This window comes from Triturus cristatus, chromosome 3_1 (genome assembly GCF_964204655.1).
Source record: "Triturus cristatus chromosome 3_1, aTriCri1.1, whole genome shotgun sequence".
NCBI lineage: Eukaryota > Metazoa > Chordata > Amphibia > Caudata > Salamandridae > Triturus > Triturus cristatus.
Window position 1 is genome coordinate 356816837 of NC_140583.1, and position 20888 is coordinate 356837724.

The 20888-nt window shown below is 43.3% G+C and overlaps 1 protein-coding gene across 2 annotated transcripts in view; it reads right to left on the reverse strand.

The window, feature by feature from the left end:
• Positions 1 to 20888, reverse strand: part of CGNL1 (cingulin like 1) — a 413622-nt gene that overhangs the window by 153657 nt on the left and 239077 nt on the right. For both annotated transcript variants that reach the window (XM_085644099.1, XM_085644098.1), the window contains exons 9-11: positions 20447 to 20653; positions 16519 to 16623; positions 6504 to 6656 (exon numbers count right to left, since the gene is read on the reverse strand). In XM_085644099.1, the coding sequence (XP_085500225.1) occupies positions 6504 to 6656; positions 16519 to 16623; positions 20447 to 20653 (465 nt within the window). The remainder of the gene's footprint in view (positions 1 to 6503; positions 6657 to 16518; positions 16624 to 20446; positions 20654 to 20888) is intronic.

Below are 20888 nucleotides of genomic sequence, written 5' to 3' on the forward strand. Positions count from 1 at the left end.
AATCACCCAATAGTTTGAACATCCTAGTAACTGCCATTGTACTAACAGCTATTTTACCTCCCTCCATATTCCCTCACTTTCCAGTCTTCTAGGAATATGTGGCTTATAATTATGAACATTTTAAAATTCTCTGTTCATATATTGGGTCCTCTAATTCCTCATTTTCTCTTTCAAACCTCGAAATATAAACCATCTGATTATATTCCTTTGGACAGGGCATGTCCTTTGTGTGTTTTACAGAATTCGACAAAACGTTGTTGAGTTTTGAGATAGAACTTTGTTCCATCTGTGTGATAGAGGAGGACATACTTGACATGGTGGGTCTTCGTGCCTGTTCGAGGATAGACCGATTCGGGAGGCATAGTAAGGCAAACAAATTCTTAGACCTCAGGAGCCAAATCACTAGACTGAGTTGCTTGGTATTCCAATGCTTGTGGCACCTTGATTCTGAGTGAGAAGATCTGGTCTGTTGAGATGTTTTTCGTGGGGAACCGCTGCTAAGTCTAAAGAGTCATGAACCAGGGTTGTCTGGCCCACATAGAAGCCACTAAGGTGAGAGGAGTATGAAAGATGTTTGCCGAAGTTTTCTGCGGAAAAGTGTAGGCAAATATCCGTGACCAGTTCATCCACAGGCGACAAAGTTTTGCCCTTTTGGACAGCTGCACAGAGGTCAACGTCAGAACCCCGTTCCCAACTCCCAATGACAGAAGAACGGGAGTAGGACTTGAGAATGTAGTTACCACTCATGGACTTGTTGTCGCATCCTGCTTAGCAGGCCTGTGAAATCGTTGTCAATTCCCAGAAGGTGCTGCCCTAGGAAATATCCATGGAACACGGCTCCGTTACAATATAAATGTTACTCTGGAACAGAGCCACGGGACTGTGTTTAGTGAACTCTGGTAAGCTCAAATTCAGTGTAGCTCTATATCTCTATATAAATATTGTTATTCCAATATATTTATTTTTCATGAGTGAGGGTTTAAATGATCCCCTTGTCAGACTTCTATTATTTGGTTAATATTTACCCAAGCTCTCAAGGGTTTATTGGGTTGCTCTTGTTTACTACAAGACCATGGCCTGCAAGCAGTGGTGGACTGGAGACCTGTTGATGGGTCTGTGGGCTCGAAGCAGGGGCCATGCGGGGAGTTTGCATGGTGTCATTGGGCAACTACAGTGTGAGGCGCTGTACTTGCTGCTGAAGGCTGCTGCTGCTCTCCTGGATCCTGCCGCTCCTGTGTTTCCGACTCAAACTGGGAGCAGGCTTCGGGACTGAATTGCATAGGCTGTGTGCCAGACGTTCTGGCCTTTTACTCCTCCTCAACGTCCCATAATCCGAACATTTTGGGGGTATCCTCTTATTTGGTGCTCCATTCTGCATCAAGTAAGTCTCCCATCACGTCATTACTGCTAGGTCTTCTTGGAGTGGCAGGCGAAGCAAGCCAGAAACACTGCAGAGACAGAGGTTGCAGACCTGGTGGTGGTCGGTCCAAGTTCACCTGTAGTGGCACTGGAGCAGTCGAGGGAGGACTCGGCTTGGCAGTTCAGGTTGCACTGTTCTCATGAGGAGCAGGGTCAAGACTGATTTGCATATGGCTGGGTCCAAACTGCAGTGGCATAGTGAGCAAAAGAACGATGGATTTAACCCAGATCTCTTGACTAGGTGTGAATGTCTGATTTATTCAGCATTCAGGCCATCATTTGTTGCTGCAGCATTCAAGGCCCAAACAGGGGCCAGCACCCCGAGTGGTGTCAAGAGAATCCCAGTCATCAAAACCTGGCACACACAAAGACCAGGAGAAACCAAAACACTGGAAATATTTTCCGTGCCAATGGGAGAGGATACACTGAAATAGTTGGACGATTAACACCGAGTAGCATCAACTAAGAGCTTGAACTGTAACATGTCTGAACCATATGATGGAAAAAAAAAATATCCAACAATGAAGCCAGTGCTCGTGCTCATTGCTGGTTACAGCAGGAGTCTACAGCTAGTGACTCGAAAGACTTCTTTGAAGAAAAACAAGTTGTACACGTCTGAGCCCAAAACTAGACTGCTGGTGTATGCCGAGCATTGTATATCTACAACTACACATGGCAAGTAACACTTGTTACAAATACTTGTCATTGAACTACCTTCAATTTCTGCACCTAATGCACATAATCTGATATCCAAAAATATGGTGTGTGGTTTGTAGAAAGCCTTGATCTCATATTTCTAGACTAATCGAACTAAAAAATAAAAGGTGAGCTCCAGATTTAGTCTGCCTACGTAATAGGAATTTGGCATGTACCACAAAATCATATTGACTCATTAAGCTGCAGGCTGAGTTCCGTTATTAAGTTATGAACTGCACGGCACCCTGCAATATTCTCAATATGTACACTTGGGCATATTCTATTCCTTGGAATGTATAACTGATCGCAAATGCTACATGTGTGTACATGGAAATATTATAAATAAAACACCCACTCTCCCTAGCTGCGCACCTTTAAAATGCCGTATGAATTCCCTTCCATGATCTAAAAATGTAAAGTGCCTCATTTTTCAACACCATGCAAAAGTAGAAATGGGGCGCAGATGATGCGGAGCGGTTTGGCATTAGTGGTCCCTTCACATAAAATACTCTCATTGCCGGCATATTTTTGTTTGGGAATTCAATAGTTCCTTCTGTATAGCACTCAGAAGAAGAAACGAAAAAAGCTAAGAATTGAGGGGCAGGAAAGTGCAGATGCCTTTCATCTGACCTCAGTGTCCGAGAGCAGGCGGGGGGAGGGGGGCATCAGCGGAATGGTAGAGGTGACCAGTGAGGACTTTCTGTTCTCCATCAGGTGTGACATCCTTGCTAGCTCTCTTTAAGCGGAGAAGTGACAGGCGCGGGGGAGGGGTAGATCGCACTCCATGTGTTACACCGCGGTCGCAGGTAGAGGGTTTCATCTGGATTGGGCAGAGCCGCAGGGTAGTAATTCACCGTCATCTTGAAGTTGTTCGACTGAAGCATTTGCTGTGAAGTTCACGATATGCCACCGACTGAGCACAAAGCGGATACTTGCAAAGCAATGCGCGAAAAGAAAACTTTTATCTAGGACTCGCTCGTGAGCTTCAGCTGAACGAAGGGCACGGGCAGCAACTCAAGATAGCAGGGTCTAGACGAGGGAACTATTCAAACAACTGCAACAGCATTATAATAACGTATTGATAACGCACTAAGTGCCCGAGACTTTTAATCGTCTTAAAGGAGTTTCTCAATCTTTTCACAGCGCCGCTGCAGGCGCCTGGAGGGGGCGCAGGTTTCTATCGCCCTCAAGTTAAAACACCGTCGCCCTGCACAAAAGCAGAATACACCCGACATTTCAAAGGTTCCAGTTAAATGAGTGGAGAGAGGGCTGTCCAATGAAGGAGTCTGGTGAAAGAAACCCAGGCCACAATGACAAACTAGAGTCTGACGTGAGCACGCCTGCATTTTACTCCTAATTTTAGAGTTATTTCCGCTTGAATATCCACTATATACTTTGTCAGTGTCCCCATGAGTGCACCAGGTAGGCCTTGGTACTAGGCCTCACACAAGTACTGTGAACCGCTATGTTTACACAGGGATAACTGAGCACACCTGTTGCAAAGAAAACTAGAGACAGCCTGTTAAGTGGGGAAGGAATCCAACATGGTCCATATAGTTAGAATGGAAGAAGCAGGATTACACTCATCTCTTGTTCAATGGCAGATATTTGTTTTCTTATTTAATCAATAAATGTTTGGCCACCTCTCCTCGCACAAGGCTGGACTGTGAAGTCCAGTGTTTCATAAAATGGACTTTCACCATAATAAGAGTATAAATAATGTAGGACATTGATGGCATTTCAGTTAGTCCTAGTGAAAGTGTAACTGAGGCTAGTAAATATTTTACTAATTAATTGTGGTCTACCAGTCATGCGCTAGTCAACTGTACAGTGTTCTGCTGGGAACCCAAACGCTTTCTTTGATCGTGGAAATATATGTATCCTTAAGTGAAGACGTTTCTAGGGCTCTCCCAGGGTCGAGGCGAAGACCAGTTATACCTTTAAATAGCATGAGTGGCCAAGTCTGCAGACAGCACACGTCTCGACATATAGAGGGGTGAAAGGAGGAACCCTGCCAGAAAGTGAGAAGACGGATTCATGCTTTGAAAGATAGAAAACAACCTCCCGGCTGACAAAGGGCTCGGTAGCATAAGATACAGTCATGTGCTCTGCTGTGCAGAAAACTCAAGGTCCTGGCAGACATGAAGCCTCCTGTGAGGTCATGACGAGAAGTTTGGGGCTGCTGTTAAGGAGCCCCAAACTTCTCGTTAAGGAGAAGCAGAATTCTTTGATAAGAAGTGGAAAGTCAGGAGTGAAGGGCTGGAGCAGAGCAAACATAGCAGGTTCAAGACGTGCCAACAAGAGGGTAGTATATGATGCCAGGGGCGCTAGGCCGGCCAGTGATCCCGTAGATGCCTTTATACAGGAAGACTCTGGCTTAACCTGAAATAAGTGCAACTTCCTAAAACGATAACCCGTCTTTGGTCACCCAATCTCTGTTCCTCAGTTTTACAGCTGTAGGCCGAGAGGAGAGGCCGGTGGTAACTAGCGCCCGGGCGAGCACAGACACTTTCTGCGATAGAACAGAAGATGCTCTGGTGGGACTGAGAGATACTGAAGAGTGACTGGTCTGCATGGGATGCTTTAGTGAATAATCCAGCGAATGCTCGTCCAAGCAGCTGGAGAGTGTAGGATCGGTACTGATTACTCAAACAGATCAATGACTTACAATCAAGGGGACTGGTTTCGTCACAGAAATGATTCCCTTGTAAGACTGAGCCAGGGACTCTCACAAGGTTTTAATGGCAGTTATTGTTTGTTTAATCCAGACTGCACTGACATGTGTCTGGTGATATTTAGATTTACGCCTAAATCGGGTTCCAAGAGCAGACAATAAAGAAGTGAAAAGAGAAATGAATGGGAGGTTTGCACATGACAAGCATTTTAACTAGAAATCAAAGATTTTGAAGCAGGTGAAGCAGAGTATTTAACCCCCTATGGTCTAGAGTTATGACTTGCCTGCTAATGAAAGAATCCAAGGCTTTACACTCATATGAGGTGTGGGCGGTGTTTTATTAACGAAAATGACACAGATTTATGACATTATGATGTGACTGCCTATCATGAAAGTATAGTTTGAAGCTATGTTTGCAGAGGAAGCGGGGGCACAGTAAAAAATAACAAAGAAAGAAATATTATGCATGCTATTCTACTGGTCCCAGGTTCCCATCCACTGACATAATTAACTAGGGAAGATACAAGGGCTCAGGTCGACATAGCCTCACCCGCAGAGAAAGGCGAAGTCACTTGTTTTCCCACCCAGTGGTGTTAAGTCAGAATTAGGAGCGCGCCTCAGATCACATACATCACAGCATGAGCCTAAGGTGTGAACAGACATGTATGTACAGTGAGAGGAGTGTAGCATTGACACATCGGATGATTGTGAGAACAGAGTAGTAGCTTTGTCACAGTGATCGGGTTTGGAGCCTCAACTAATAGAGACTATGATGGGTTCGAGCGTGTCCATACTGATGGGGCTTCACTTCCAGAAGCAGGCCATTCCTATTGTAGGTATGGGGGATAGAGGTTCAAACACTTTAGAAGGCCTTTCTACAACAAAGTTGTAGCACACGCAAAACAGAATAGAAAAGGAGACACCTTTGAACCTACTGGTTATAACTTCTCTATATTTTAAGTGGGGGCGGAACTGGGGTTATTCACTGCCCTGTCAACACTCTTCCAGAAACAGGGAGAGCAGGACACAGCAAGCACCTATGTAGAACTATAAGAAGGTTGCCATGCAAAGAAAGTGGTGTATATCTCCTTACTTAAGGCCCTCCACACACAGTCAAGGAAAACGCCACCCAGAACAAGGAGCAGTCATTTTAAGGTCACATTCAAAGCAGGAATATTAAGATCTTTTTTGTCTCTCTACAGGCAAGTGGCAGTTCTCATGGGGTGAGGAGGGGAAAGAGGAGTAATGGAGCACCACAGAATGAGCAACTTTGGGACTCTTTACTTAATGATTTAGTACCCCTTTCTGTCTACTTAAAACATTAAATCGGTATTAGAGGAGGGAAGGGTAAAATGTGTAAGGGCAACAACTTGGGCAGCAGAATGCACCGATTATTTTCAGGGACCACAAAAACTTAGCAGAAATCTAAAATTATTTTCCTTTCATTTCTGTGTGGACTGCACCATGCTTTCAATGCAATGTCTTAATAGACATTCAAATCAACTAGCAGGCGATACAGCACTTGCGTCTGAAAAGGTATTGAGCCAACAGAGCTTTGTAGCGGAGGAAACGAGTGACATTTCAATTACTCCGAGTTAGATGAAAATTAAAAAATGGCATTACTTTAAAACCTCATATCCAAAACACACACATCGAACAGGCCTTCTGTATGCGCTGTTATCTTACTTCAAGCCCGGATCCAATTCACACCTACCTCCTTTTGTAATTTTTCAATGGTTTTGTCCAGCTGCCATCGTTCATTTTCCATTTCATTTTTCATTCTCTTTAATTGTTCCTTCTGGGTTGCTTCCTCCTTTAGTCTTTCCATTAACTGCTGTTGTTCATGTGCCACCCTGCTGAGGTTCCTCTGTAAAACAAAATGTAAACATGCACTTACATACAGCAGTGCAACACAAGGCATGCTTTGAATTCAGGTTCAAAGAAATAAATCAGTTTCAAGCAAATGCCAACTACCATGTGCATTGGATCAAAATACAGAAAAACTACATGTCTTTGACCTGCACAAATAGAGTTCGGAAAAGCATAGTACAATACGAGTACCCCTGAAAACACTGGGTTTAGAACAAGATAATAGAAAGAAAATAGCAACAACAGTTTCCATAGGACAACTGCTCTTCACAGACTTTTCACTCCTGAAAAATGAAACAATGTTTGAATTCTGAAAGTCTTCAATCAAATGTATTCAAGCAGACACACTACCCGCAAAAGCAATTTCTAGGTTTATCTGCCCAGATGTAAAATAACCATGCAATTTTAGAGACCTGGGAATGGCAGCAAGCTGTGTGTTAAAGAACACTGATTAGGAGGAAAGAAATGCTAACATCGGTTGAAATAAATGGTTCACTCTCCATATAGCCATTTAATCTTTAAATGAGCACAAATAAAGATTCCCTCAAGAACATTGGGTTCTTTCTTCTTCATGAAGCAAGACACCAACAGTCTCACCTAGCATCCCAAGACACTCAACATTCCACGTGTGCCCAACACTCCGTCTTCCATTCCTCTAACATATCACCAAAACCCACTGCGCATCTTCAGTTTCATGAAATTAACAAACAACAACATTAAAGAGTACATAAGACCCAAGGTCAGGAGTAAAAATTAGTCTCAAAATCGCATATAGAGCATTACAGTCTTTGAAACTGCAAGGTCTATTTCACATTTTCTCGTTACTTTCTCACTCACCCGACCAAGTTGTTCCATTTCATTTCACCCCAATATCACCCTAGCTAATTTCATGCTTAGCAACATGATTAGGAAACCACACCCCGCATTCAGACACAAGGACAGCACATCAAACAGTTCCTAACTGTAACGTGTTCTAATAAGACATTGGCACTTCTCTTGGAAGTTACCCTACATGAACGTAAACCTCAACTTCACACAATTGTCCAACACCTTCAGATGTTATAAATACATATAATCTATTAAAGGAAGGATGCGATCTGGCCTGGTAATACACCAGTTCCAAGTCCAATGTGCAAACAAATTATGTATTACCAATGACAGAGACCAGGTCATTCACAGGAGGCAAATGAAACCCGTTGAAATTGTGAAGGTCAGTGTACAATGTAATCTCAGCCGACCATTTATCGAAAACCACTCTGTAGTTGGATTAGTGCTTTCTCAAAAAGCCTATCTAAATCTTCTGTCCCAATTTCTCTCAAATTTACAGGATTGCTCCAGATTTCATACTCCACCAGCCTATCGTTGCTCTACACTTTAGCTGTTGAATAAAGCGATGAACACACAGGAAGCATCTTCAAATTCAGCGTTTCACCTGCACAACCATTTCACCTTCCCCAAAGACATCCTTCTGTTTCTCTTAAATAAAATATGCATTGCTATTTGGACGATTCACCATGCACAGATCTCTTTGGTAAATGCATACTAATATAAAACTTACTGACTAGGTCACTCACACCATACACTTAGTCTCACAAGTTTAGATTGCATTCTAGCTCAAAACCTTACTAATGACCGAAAAGGCTCATGAGCATTACTACCTGAATTGCTACCCAACTTCTCTTGCTTCACACTATTTCAACCACACACCTTACTAAATATTTCCTTCAATATCACTGTGAATGTCACCTCCAAATGTATTAATAGAGGAACCTCTTCACTATCAATGCTCAATAACCCCATTGGAGGCTGTAGGTGTTTTACAACATGACTTATAACCATGTATATAATTTCTCATTTCCACTTATCTACATAGTGTCACCCACAATCTCACCTACAACATAACGCTATGACAGCATTCGCGCACTGACTCTCTCAGTACTCCTGCAACACTCCTCGATGTTCTTTTTGTTACTATACTTTGCATTTCACTCATTATCCTAGGTAATCTATATTCTTCATAAAGTGAAGTGGACTTGCGCAATGAAATACAATTTTTGATTTTCTACTGATTTTCTCTTTTCCCCTCAGTATTCTATGATACTTCCATGCTTCTTTTTCTCGTCTCCATGGTCACTTGAACCGATGCTAGATTTATTGCTCTTCCATACACGTCACGGTATGTTCAATCCTCTCAGCTATATCCAATACATTATTCAGATTCCAATCATCCTTTAATTAGATTTCTTTACTAACATTCCCACTCTTGCAAAACAGCATAATGTAATCCCGTATGTGCTTATCACATTTATCAAGGAACACATATGTTGTGGCTACACTACAAAGAACACTCAAACTAATTCTCCTTCTCTGGTCTATAACATTGTCTAACATATTTCACACTCATTCAAGACCTCATCCTCTTCCTCAATTTCTTAATTCTGGAAAGATTTTCAGAAGCATACAAATATTCAGTACCTAGTCAATGTATTACCTGACATAACATACCAACTTTCTCTACTAGCATTGCGACACTTCCACCACATTCCGTCTGTGTCGATCATTTCACCATCCACGTATTTAACAAACATTACCATGGACACCATACAAGCCTGCTTTTCAATTGGTGAAATCTTAGAGAATCACTTTAATGGGCAGCCCAGAAGAACAAACAAATTGTTACTGTGGTAAGCTAAAGTACACATGGGCAAAGCAGGATTGCAATTTTTTTCTATCAACCTGGGATTCAGTTGAGTGCTAACAGGCAAGATATTATTTACCAAATGTGTGTAAAAATTACTAGGCAATAATTCCAAATCCATATTCTGCAAATGCTTTGGTTTTGGCCTTTGCCCAAAAATTATGAGCCCTGACGTATTACGGATGATAGAACCTGCCAAATTATGATGTGCATTCTGCCAATGTAATTTAAGTCAGAGTAAGAATTTGTGAGTAAATCTGCAAAAATGTTGAGACACAAAGTTGTCCAGATGGATTCCGTGTACTTGGTTAAAGGCATGAATGCGATGGAGTGCCTTTGATGGTGGGCGAGATGAACATCTGGGCTTGTGAGAATGAATACTGCCTAGGAGCTTTTGAGATTCAAGTGACCTTTAGGAGGTACTGAGTGTCAGTGGATAGATGAGTGGAAGGAGATGCCTATGTTTCTGAGAAATTACATGGCCGTGGCAAAATGTAACACTGCTTGCACTGGACACAGCTGCTATTTTCCTTGTATTCGGGAGGTGCCTGGCTCCCAGCGCTTTGTAGCGCTGGTTTGGAAAAATCGGTCTCTCACTTTGTGAGTGTTTTATTCTGTTTATGTTTTAACCGTTCCCCTTTTATTTGAATTCGATTTTCGTATCCAGTGGTTGCCTACCAGCAGGGGAGCATGCTGTAAACACGGAGCGGCTGGACCCCGGTTGGAAATTTTAGTTACCATTACAACTTTTTTAGGAATTTGGCGCAGTTGCGCTGTATTGACACTCCCCCTGACACACCTTCTGTTGATGCAGCAGCTCATAATCAAGGACACAGCACATCTGCGCAGTGGGTGCGCCAAAGGCAAGCCTGTCTGAGACCATCCGTGGCAGGAACGCAACTAGCACTAACCTCCCTGCTCGTTCTGCTCTATGTACCTCTGTCCCTCGGACACTTTGACTAATTCTAGAAAGGATCTGCTCTCCTTCTAAAGATATGGTAAGTCTCCTACTTGCACCATCCTTTAGCCTTCAGACTCTTGTACCACTAAGATCTGTCCATCTTGTAATATTTCCCTTAGCAATACTAAAATAAAATCCCTGCAAAAGCATCAGCCGCACAGACCAGTTCCACTTTGGTCGGTTAAATGTAAGCTTATCAACTAGAGATCACTAGTAAAAAACGAACTGGACCCAAAAGAGTTCATTAAGGATCAGCAAATTGATCTAGCTTTCATAACAGACACCGGGCTAACCCGTCATTGGGCCCGGATCTCGTTACGGCAATCCCTCCTGATTTTTCTATCATCAGGCATGACTGTCCAATCCATAGAGGAGGCAGTATTGCAATTATCCATAAACATATCTGTGCCACCCCTTGCACGCCGCTACCCCAGAAAAAGGAGTGCGAAGCCCTTGTTTTTACATTAAATCTGAATGCTAACAATACTTTTAATGGGATTCTTCTTTATAGTCTGCCAGCTACTAGAGCTCATTTCATTCAGTACATCTGTTCTTACCCAGAAACTAGATCCAATGCCAGTAACTTTGCATTTTTGGACGATTTCAATTATCATTTGGAGAACCCATCAAATAATGATTCAAATCTTCTTAAAGACTTCTTTTAAGCTATGGCCTCACGCAGATTGTCAACCGCTCCTCTCATGCAGCAGGGCATACGTTGGAAGGAATTTTTACTGATGATTCCCCCCTCTCCTTTCGCAAGACTCTACCATTAACCTGGACCGATCATTTTGCCTTACTATTTGACATCACTCTTGGATATGCTATGAAACATCGGTCTCTTCTCCTTTTACTACAATGAAAAGACCTTGGCACAAACTAGATTTCGCTACTTTTAGAAACATCCTGCTAGTTTCTATTCCATCTTTTTCTAAAGATCCAAATATTGTAGCCACCAACTATCAAACTTGGCTAACTGATGCCACCAATCACTTACTTCCTGCCATTCCCCCCTCCAACTGCAGGAAAACCCCATCTGAACCTTGCTACAGTCCGAAACTTAAAACACACAAAAACTGACGCAAATTGGAATATACAAGGAGACTTCATTACAATAAAGAAGACAAAGTTGTCTATAAAAAAGTCCCTCTAAACTACAAAACAATGTTTTTTAGGGAGAAATCTTCCTACTACTCAAACTTGAAACAGCAAAAAATTAGTCGAAGGAATTATTTAAAACAGCAAAAGCTCTGTCTAATCCTAATCACAGTCATATTGCACATGTGAGCCAATTCTTTTGTGATTTACTGGCCTCCACTTTTCAATCCAAAGTATTAAATGTCTTCTCAGCTTTTTCTGCCAGCACCTTGCAACATACAAATAACCCCCATCAAGATATCTTAACTGAAGGCCAACGGTCTCTTTCCAACTTCTCCCCCCTCCGCTCAGATCAAGTTTTTAATCTATCATCCAGTTCCAAATCAGGTTCTCCAGATCGTTGCCCTCCTAAAATCCTTCACTAAGTTGCAGAGATCATTACTACAGAGCTGACACCGATCTTCAATGAGGTTATCCAGACCAGGATTTTCCTAATGTTTGGAAAAAAGCCTCTATTCTTCCTTTAATAAAAAAAAAAAAAAGTACGGTCTCATCTTTAGACCCCAACAACTATCATCCCATATCCCGGCTTCTTCGCCTAGCAAAAATCATTGATAAAGCTTTGAACTTACAACTATCCACTTTTATTAATGAGAAAAACTTGCTAGATTCCTCTCAATTCGGTTTCTGTAATCAACATCGCACTGAAACAGCCCTGATAGCGTCAACTGAAAAACGAAGAACTATTATTGACAGAGTCGTCCTTATTTTATTATATCTCTCAGCGGCATTCAACACAGTCAATCACAACATTGTCATTGCTCGCCTACTTGAGCTGGGCGTTAGGGATTCAGCCCTTGCACTCCTTGCTTCTTTTCTTTCTCATAAGGAACAACCGGCTATTTTAGATCCCGTTACCTCAAATGCTTTAACTCTACCTTGTGGGATACCACAGGGGGCCTCTCTCAGTCCTACTTTATTCAATTTGTATGTCAGTCCTCTAGCTAAACGTATAAAATCCTTAGTTTTTTCTGTTTTATGATATGCAGATGACACAAATTATAGTGGCCGGGTGGGCGTGATCCACAACGGCTCTGCCGCCACAGCGCCTGTTTTTGAGATAATTAGCGGCAAAAATTCAACTTAGAGGCAGGGAACGGAAGATTGACGGAGAGAGGAGAGAAGTGGCGACAAAGTCGGACACCAATGCCAGCCGAAGGATCCGAGCTCGGCGAGGAGACCGTGGCGCCACATAAGATGGCAGGGGCGGGCCACCTCATTGCAGTGTAACAGAGAGCAAACAGGCAAAAGTACGCTAGCCCAGAGGCACACAGAGGGAAAGTGCTGGATCCCAGGTGACGCGGAGTCTCCCTCCACGGAGACTGACTCACCAGACTTAACGGCGTGCAGCGAGGATCAGGGAGTGAGCGGCGAACGGAGCCAGCAGGCAACAGTGAGCGTCTGTCTGGCCCCAGGACACCCAAACAGATAAGTGCTGCGCGCCAGTGTGAAGGAGGGGTGCGGCAGCAGCAGGGCAAGGAGCGGTGCAGTGGCTATCGCAGAGGAGATTGTTGCGTTGGCCTGAGGGTCTGGGCCAGGCGGGAATGACCACCAGGATTCACTCAATTGTGCCAGACCCTAAAATGGCAGCCCCAGGCCACCCGGCTAGATGAGTGCTGCGCGCCGGATCGTAAGAGGGGAACAGCGGCAGGACAATGAACTGTTCTGCGGGGCCCCTTGGAAGAGTTATTTGCGCTAGCCTGAGGGTCTAAGCCAGGAGGAACACTAACCCTATAATAGCGGTCAAGGGAGTTCATGCATTGCAGGCACCTACGAGGGATGACAGCACCCCAATCTCCACACTGTATTGAGCGGGCCTCTTGGGACAGAACTAGATCTATACTATATCGAATATCAACACAGCTGCGGTGTATGCTCTCGTGTCAGTGGTGGCACATTGCTGCACCTGAACCAGTAATGGGCATCCTGAAGGAAAGTGGAGAACCTTCCACCAGCTGAGGAGAGAGGAGTACCGGAAAGCTGGAGGTTGAGGCGGGCGGCGTTTCCCAATAACACCGGGACTGGTGCGGCTGATGGAACTAGAATGATGCCCCCCAGCGGAAACCTTATGTGTTCTACTGACCGCGGTGCCCGAGCAACATGGCCGATGCCCGGTGGAGCTGTTTTGACAGCTATAGAGGAGATTGACTTTAGTTTCACCTCCTTAGCCGTCACCTACCCAGCCGGACATTGGACATTGTTTTACCTAGTCTTTCCGCGGTGTTTCCTTTCTCTCCCCCGCCTCCTCCCTCCATTATCCTTGTGGCTGACTCCCCTACCCAGCCCTACCTGACCTTGTTTTTTTCCCTCTACACCCTGTCTCGAACCCTCACCCCACCACCCTCCCTCATGCTCCAGGCAACTTGTATATGTTTTTCATTTTATGCTATGGTAACTGATGTAACTTATGTAAAGCACTCTGATACATCCGGGTCTAGCCAGTGCTATATAAAACTCTTCAAATAAATAAATAGTCTTTATATCAGGCAACCCTTCGCACACTGCGTTACGATTCTAGTCCTGTATGATAAGCATAAACAATCGGATGATTGAGAACTACCTTCGACTCACTTTCAGAAAAAACTAGATTCTTTGCTTCGGCAATAACACCAGCCTTGGGTCTTCTGACTGGTGGCCACAAGAGCTTGGCCCCCTACCGACACCAGTGGACAAGGTAAAATACTTTGGTGTTATTTTTGATGGAAAACTCACTTTTGCTAATCAGGTAAATCAAATCGCCTACTTGGTTTATCTTTTAAAGATCACTAAGAAAATCCTTCCTTTCATCCATCCCACTCTTTATTAAAACATTTTGCTGGCATATTCCTCCTAGAGTTCTTCGTTGACTAACTTTAAACAGGATGGTCCCCAAATTTAGGAAATCTTTCTGTGGCAGCAAATGTTTTGTCGTGGGTACCTGCAAATTGTGGATCTCTCTTCCGCTTGACCTTAGATGTTCTGAAAATTTCTTGCAGTTCAGAAAGGCCTTGAAAACATGGCTTTTTATGCTTTAGCTCAACTCTGCATACTTTCATCTGGTTCTTTTGCTCAAAGCAGCGCTAAGATACCCTAGGGTATTCGAGCACTTCACAAACCGAATAACATGAGAAGCATTAAGAAATTTAAGAAGCTGAGCGCAAAGGACTGAGACAATGTATATAAAATGGGAGGGGAATTGAACAGTTAGAGTGGAGTCTGGTGTGAGCAGCTGCTCAGTAAGTAGTAAAGATATCCCATGGGATGCTCAAACAGTGCCGCCAGACCATATTCAGGGGAATGATGAAAGTGATGAGACAGTGTTGAATGCTGACAAGAGGTTTAACAGAACCCACATTGCATTGGAGTTTCCATTGCCTATTGCGAGGAGTTAATCCAAGACAAAGTTAATTCCCTAGACCAGCTTTGGCTTGAACTCCAGATTGCAATGGTTTAATTCGAGCAAGATCTTGTCTGTGTCAATGGAGATCTTGCACCAAGCATTTTCGGGTGGCATAAGGTTCATGTAATCCACAGGATTGGCAGAAACAAACTGGGAAGAGGAGGGCTATTCTGCTTGGAGGATGCAGAAATGAGAGCTAGAATTGCATTGGCTGCAAGGATGAGCATTTGTAAAGGCAGATAGATGTGGGAGATTACTATATAGGAAGAACTTTAATTCTTAGGCGAAGAGCTTCCCTTGGGCTGAAAGAAAAGGGGAGCATTTTTGAATATTGTGGTATAAGTGGGATGTTCACAGGAGGAGGTCTGGTACTAGTCATGGGTTGGGAATCAAGCAGGATAGTTTACATAATTCGTGAGAGGGTCCTTGGCCATGGATACAGGAAGAGGTGAGGAAACCGAAGAAATGAGCTTCTGAAATATCGAGAAGCTCTCTGGAGATGGGTAAAGTTCACTGATTGAGCCCAGTCATGAGGATTGCATCAGGAGTCAGTGTTCAGCTATTTAGAGGGTTGACAATACAGCAGGAGAAGAACTGGTGAGGAAGGAATGGGACCTATGGCTGGAGGAAGCTGATGGAGTCATGAACCAGTTGAGGGGTGGTGGCATTGCACTGGAGCTTTTCTGGATGACGTCTGTTGGTGCCCTTTAATGTGTCACTGCATAGCTGCCTGATGCTGTAGTCAGGATATATCAGATGGGGAAGAGCTTAGTTGGTGTAATGGGTGAGCCATTTATCAGTAGTCAATATTTTTGTGGTAAAAGGGATAGAGATAATGAGTTTTTTGGAGTGGGTGAAGAGAGTGACAGAGTGCATGAACTGCAGGCTGGTGTACCTTGAGTGAGAGGTAGCTAGGGGTCTAGGTGGAATGGTGTGAGCAGGTACAGCTTTATGAAGGTTGTCAGGCTAGCAGGAAATTTGGAACTACATCTGTCACTATGGATGAAGGACCTCTCTGGAACGGGGGTGGGGATGAAGTTTTGACCTATCACTGGCAGCACCACATCCTGTCATTTCAAGGCGGCAGGTCTAGTTTTGCAAATTCCTGGGCACTTTCCTCATTTATTGTGTAAATGAGCAGTTTATTCAAGTAAGCCCTGCTTATGGCTATCAACTGTCAGGGTTTTTTTTGGAGGCATGCGAAATGCATAAAATGTATGTCTGTGCAATGAACACTTGGCATACTAACATAAATTTAGCACCTATAAGCGGCTGCATGGCAGCTTGTGCTGTTCTACAAATATTTCCCTAAATGGGAGCAATATGAAACAAAGAAATGTTACCAAGACTTTTTTTCTGAGGTGTGGACAGTAACTAGGATGTTGCCGACTTTTCCTGTATTTCTATAGCAGCAGCAAAAGCATTAAAAACATATAAACAAAAGTTGATGTGTCGTTTTTGAGAGATATGTGGGTATATATAGCCAGACATAACATGGTTTTGGCTTGCTAGTTCTTCTTAAAGGATTCCACAATTTAAAATTAAGAAAAGTTATTTTGGATGTTAGAATTCAAAGTAAAAACTAAAAAACTACGAGTGTGCATACTACAAAATGTTCAAGCATGCAATATGCACGAAAAACTCCACAACTGTCTATTTTTTACCTGTGCATCCTCCAGTTGACTTTGTAATAATCGGGTAGTTTGTGCCACTTCCTTTTCTTGGTCACCAGCATGTTCTAAAGCATTTTCGAGCTGCAATTTTTCTCTCTGCCATAAAATGTGGATACATTTACGAATATACTGGTATATTTTTCACAGCAGACGCAAACGCATGCAATTATTTGATGATCTAATTACAGAATTAAAAATAGGAGTTTATCTTTTCTAGAAATGCATTCAGTAAAAAGGTTATATACAATATTTGAAAAGACAATGAAACCAGCATGAGAAATAATAACTAGTACAATCATATATAATTTATAGATAATAGTTGCTATTTCTCACACGCAAGTGAATGTCTTAAAATACCACAGACAGTAGAAACATCTCTGGAGTTCCACTCTAAGCACTCGTGCCAGCTGGTGTTTCAATACTCCCTAGTGGTGACAACTATCAATAATTTGAATTTCTGCTCTAAGAGTATGAATGATGAAAATACAAAGTAATATGCCAGCATTCAGTCGTAGCAGGAATTTCTAAATGTTCTATGAAATATGTTGAAGGCATAAACACCAGCAGTTCATATGCAAAATATGACCCACAAAGTACATCTGTGCAATATATAATGGTTTCATACAAAGTCCTAAAAGAAAACCCTATTGTTTTGACAAATATTTTAAAATGAGTTAGTTGAAGCATCAATGGTTGAAATACAAAACAATACTTTATATTGGATAAATATATTTACAGAAAATTATAGAACAGGATAATTAAGTAAATGGCCATGAACAGAAGAAGTAGGCCTGCTTGCAAATAAAGGCCAAGGGATCCTCAAAATACCAGATCACTCAAGTGACACTTTTTGAAAGCATTTAATGTATCACATCTAAAAAATTAAATAATCATTCTTTCTTTTGATTTTATGTATAGCTGATATAAAGCACTCATGTGGCTAGGGCTACATCCAAGGCCTTGGTAGATGCTAAGCATTAGGACTGGGGATCCACTCCTTCGTTACCGGGCGAACATAGCAACTCAGACTTACTCCGTTCCTCTCAGAACCTATAGAAATCAGCTGCAGAGTGCCCCAAGGCTCCTCCCTGAGCAGCAGCCTCTTCAGAGTCTACATAGACACCCTCGCAGCCATCGTCAGAAGCCACGGAATCAACATAGGCACATACGCCGATGACAACCAGCTGATCCTGTCCCTCATCAACAAACCCACATCCGCCAGAATCAACTTTTCACAGAAGGATGAAGGCGGTTGCCACCTGGATGAAAGGCACCTGGAGATCACAGTTACAGACCATAGGTGGAGCAGAACAGGTGGGTTGTAGGAACGTTTTGTTAAGTTTGGTTCCCTACAGAGGAGTAAAGGAAATATCTTCCAAAGAATGGAGCCTTTTGTGTGTAGTGATCTTTCCTAGCTTTTAATGGAAGTCACAACAAAGTTAGGAAGGCAGGGATGATGTGATCAATTCTGAGCTGAGCTTTGTGGTTTTGTAATTCTGGCTGCTGTATTGCCAGATTGCTACAGGATTTTAGGTCGGGCGTGCTGCTGGCACCTCTGCAGCTTTCTCCAGCTTCCCTACTCCTACAAGGAATAGGGCAGGTTTGAAACAAATTTCCAGGGCATCTTTTGGTCCCCAGTCCAGTCCTGCAGATGAAATAAACGGTCTCTAGGTTGACTGCTTGGTTACATGAAAATTGTCAGAGGTTGAGGCGTTCCAGGCAAGGCCATGACTTAGTGGGGCGTAAAGAACAAATTACTTATCTTTGGTAATGGTCTTTCAAGTAGAGACTCTATCTAGCTGGCAATTCCTTAACTTTTGAATATTCCCCTGGCGGCAGACTGAATTAGGAAACTTCAGTAGTACCTTGGCGCACAGTCAGGTGGCCGCGTGCGGCTCAGCACTGACAGCTGTCTGCTACAGAAAGAACGAAGGAGACCCATATAGGAGCCATCCTGCGTTCTGACTTCAGTTGCTATTGATGCTGTCCACACCCCTAGACACAGAGCACCAAGAGCGTAGTCGTCATGATCAGTATGCAGATTCCTCGATATTATTAAAGGGCAGAGTCCAATCACAGAACAGGGAGGGTTGGAGGGCTGATGAGGAATCTGCAGCGAAAGTCTCTCATAGAATGAGTGTTAGTTAGGTAAGTAGCCTGTTCTTCTGAGACCTTTAGCAGCAGATTCCTCACCTTTTGAATAGATACCAAATCAGCAACTATTGGAGATAGGTCTGTGATTGGACTCCAACCAGAAAGTCCTGCAGGACTGAGTGGGTAAAGAGTCCCTCCCCAGCGAACCTGGCTGACCAGACTAAAGTGCTTAGAGAATGTACAGAGGGACTCCCAAAAAGCTGCCTGGAAAATGTGTGGGACATTGGGTCACATGCTAGCTCAGTGGTAGAAGCTTCAGCCCTCTTAGAATGAACCTGCAGTCCTTTCGGAGGTGGCTTTTTAGCAAATCGTAGCAGATCTCAGAGGAGAGCACAACCCAGCAGGAGAGGTTTCTCTTCCGCACCGTTTTGCCTTTTTCACACCAGATCCTGATGTGATCACCCACCCTGTGTAGTTTGGTACAATCCATGTAGAAAGCTCAGCGTTCTCTTGTAGTTCAAACAAAGCAGCCTCTCCTCCTCCTTAGAAGGGTGAGGCAGACCATAGAACATCAGCAGGGTTACAGTTTGACCAACGTGGAATAGAGTCACAACTTTTAGCAGAATAGACGCCCAAGTCAGCAGAACCAGTTTGTGAGGGAAGAAGGCGATACAGGGCGAGTTAACACAAGGAGTCTGAAGCTCACCGAGATGCAATACCGAGGTGACGGCAATAAGGAACACACTCTTGATACCAAGTAGCTGTAAGGGACAGCTAAGAACCAGTTTGAATGTAGTGCATATAAAGCAAGAAAGGACCAGGTTAAGTTCCATTGGGGCATCACAAAAGGAGAAGGAGGAAAATTGCATCACAACAGGTGACCTAAACAAAGAGGGCTGATCTAGCAACTGTAAGAAGGCAGAAAGGGCAGTACGATAACCTTTAACTGTGCCCATAGCAAAATCTTGATGGGCAAGAGATAAAACAAACAAGAGAACATCAGATAATGTGGCCTGGAGGGGATCAATCTGGCGTGTGCCACACCAAATTGCAAATTTCTCCAAACGACAGACATATACAGTTTTCATCTAGGGACACTTGGCTGCCAAGATGGCATTCAGTACCTCTGGAGAAAGGTCAAAGATGTTCAACTGTTGACGCACAAACTCCAAGCATGAAGATAGAGATTGTGAAGGCTCTAGTCCACAGCCCTGCCCTGTTGCTGCAAAAACAGGTCCTCCCAGAGGAGCAGCTTGGTTGGAGGACAGATAATCTTAGGAGTTCTGGATACCAAACTCTTCATGCCCAATCCAGAGTCATCAGTATGACTTGAGCCCAGTCATTTCTAATCTTCTTGAGAACTCAGGGCAGGTGTAGTATCATAGGAAAGGCATACATGAGTCCTAAGTTCCACGTGAGATGGCCCACGGTTTGAGCCCATCTTGCCTCCGCTCCACTTGCGACCCTGCTGAAGCGGAGGGAATTCGGTGGCAGTACTCCAGATGCAAGGTCATTTGGGACTGCAAACAGAGCATCTATCTACCCTCAAACGAGTCGAGCTACCCACTGGCAGCTGTGTATTGCATACCATATACAGCTATCTGTACAAGTGTGCTCAAAAGTTATGACAAGACAACGAGGGATATAGAAAACACCTAAATACCTAAGTGCCCATCTGTTTTGCAGCAAAAAACACAAACTATATGCACATTTCTGCTTTTGGAATACTATGGAGAAAATAGGAAATGTGTCCAATACCTATTTCGGTAACAAAATCTTGTTTTGTTAATAGTGCAACCACTGAGCAACTCAAAGGTAACCATACCTCAGATCTTTTTAATTTATCTTTCAATTTTTCTTCTTCTTCGGCCATGTCCTCGATCTGTTGATTGAGCTCCACTATTTTGGCTTCTAGCTCTTTAATGCGCCTCTTCAGCTGTTCATTCTTCTCCGCCAGTCCATTTGCTTGGGTCTCTGCACTGGCTCTCATCTGCCCAGCGAGACTCATCTTACTGGCCAGGGCACTGCTGTTCTGTTTAAAAGAAGTAAGTCACAACAAGTAAGTTTTGTTCTGCAGACTTCTATCATTTCAGTGTAAAATAACTGCTGCTGAAACATGTCTTGTTTGTAATTTTTAGCCATAAAGCTTCACGTTAAAAAGTTGATGGGTTCATGCAGAATATTGTGAATACCTGGCAGTAATCTGTAGAGCAAACAAAACTAACGTAAACGTCACACTATCCTTTGCAGCCCACACCCTTCACGTC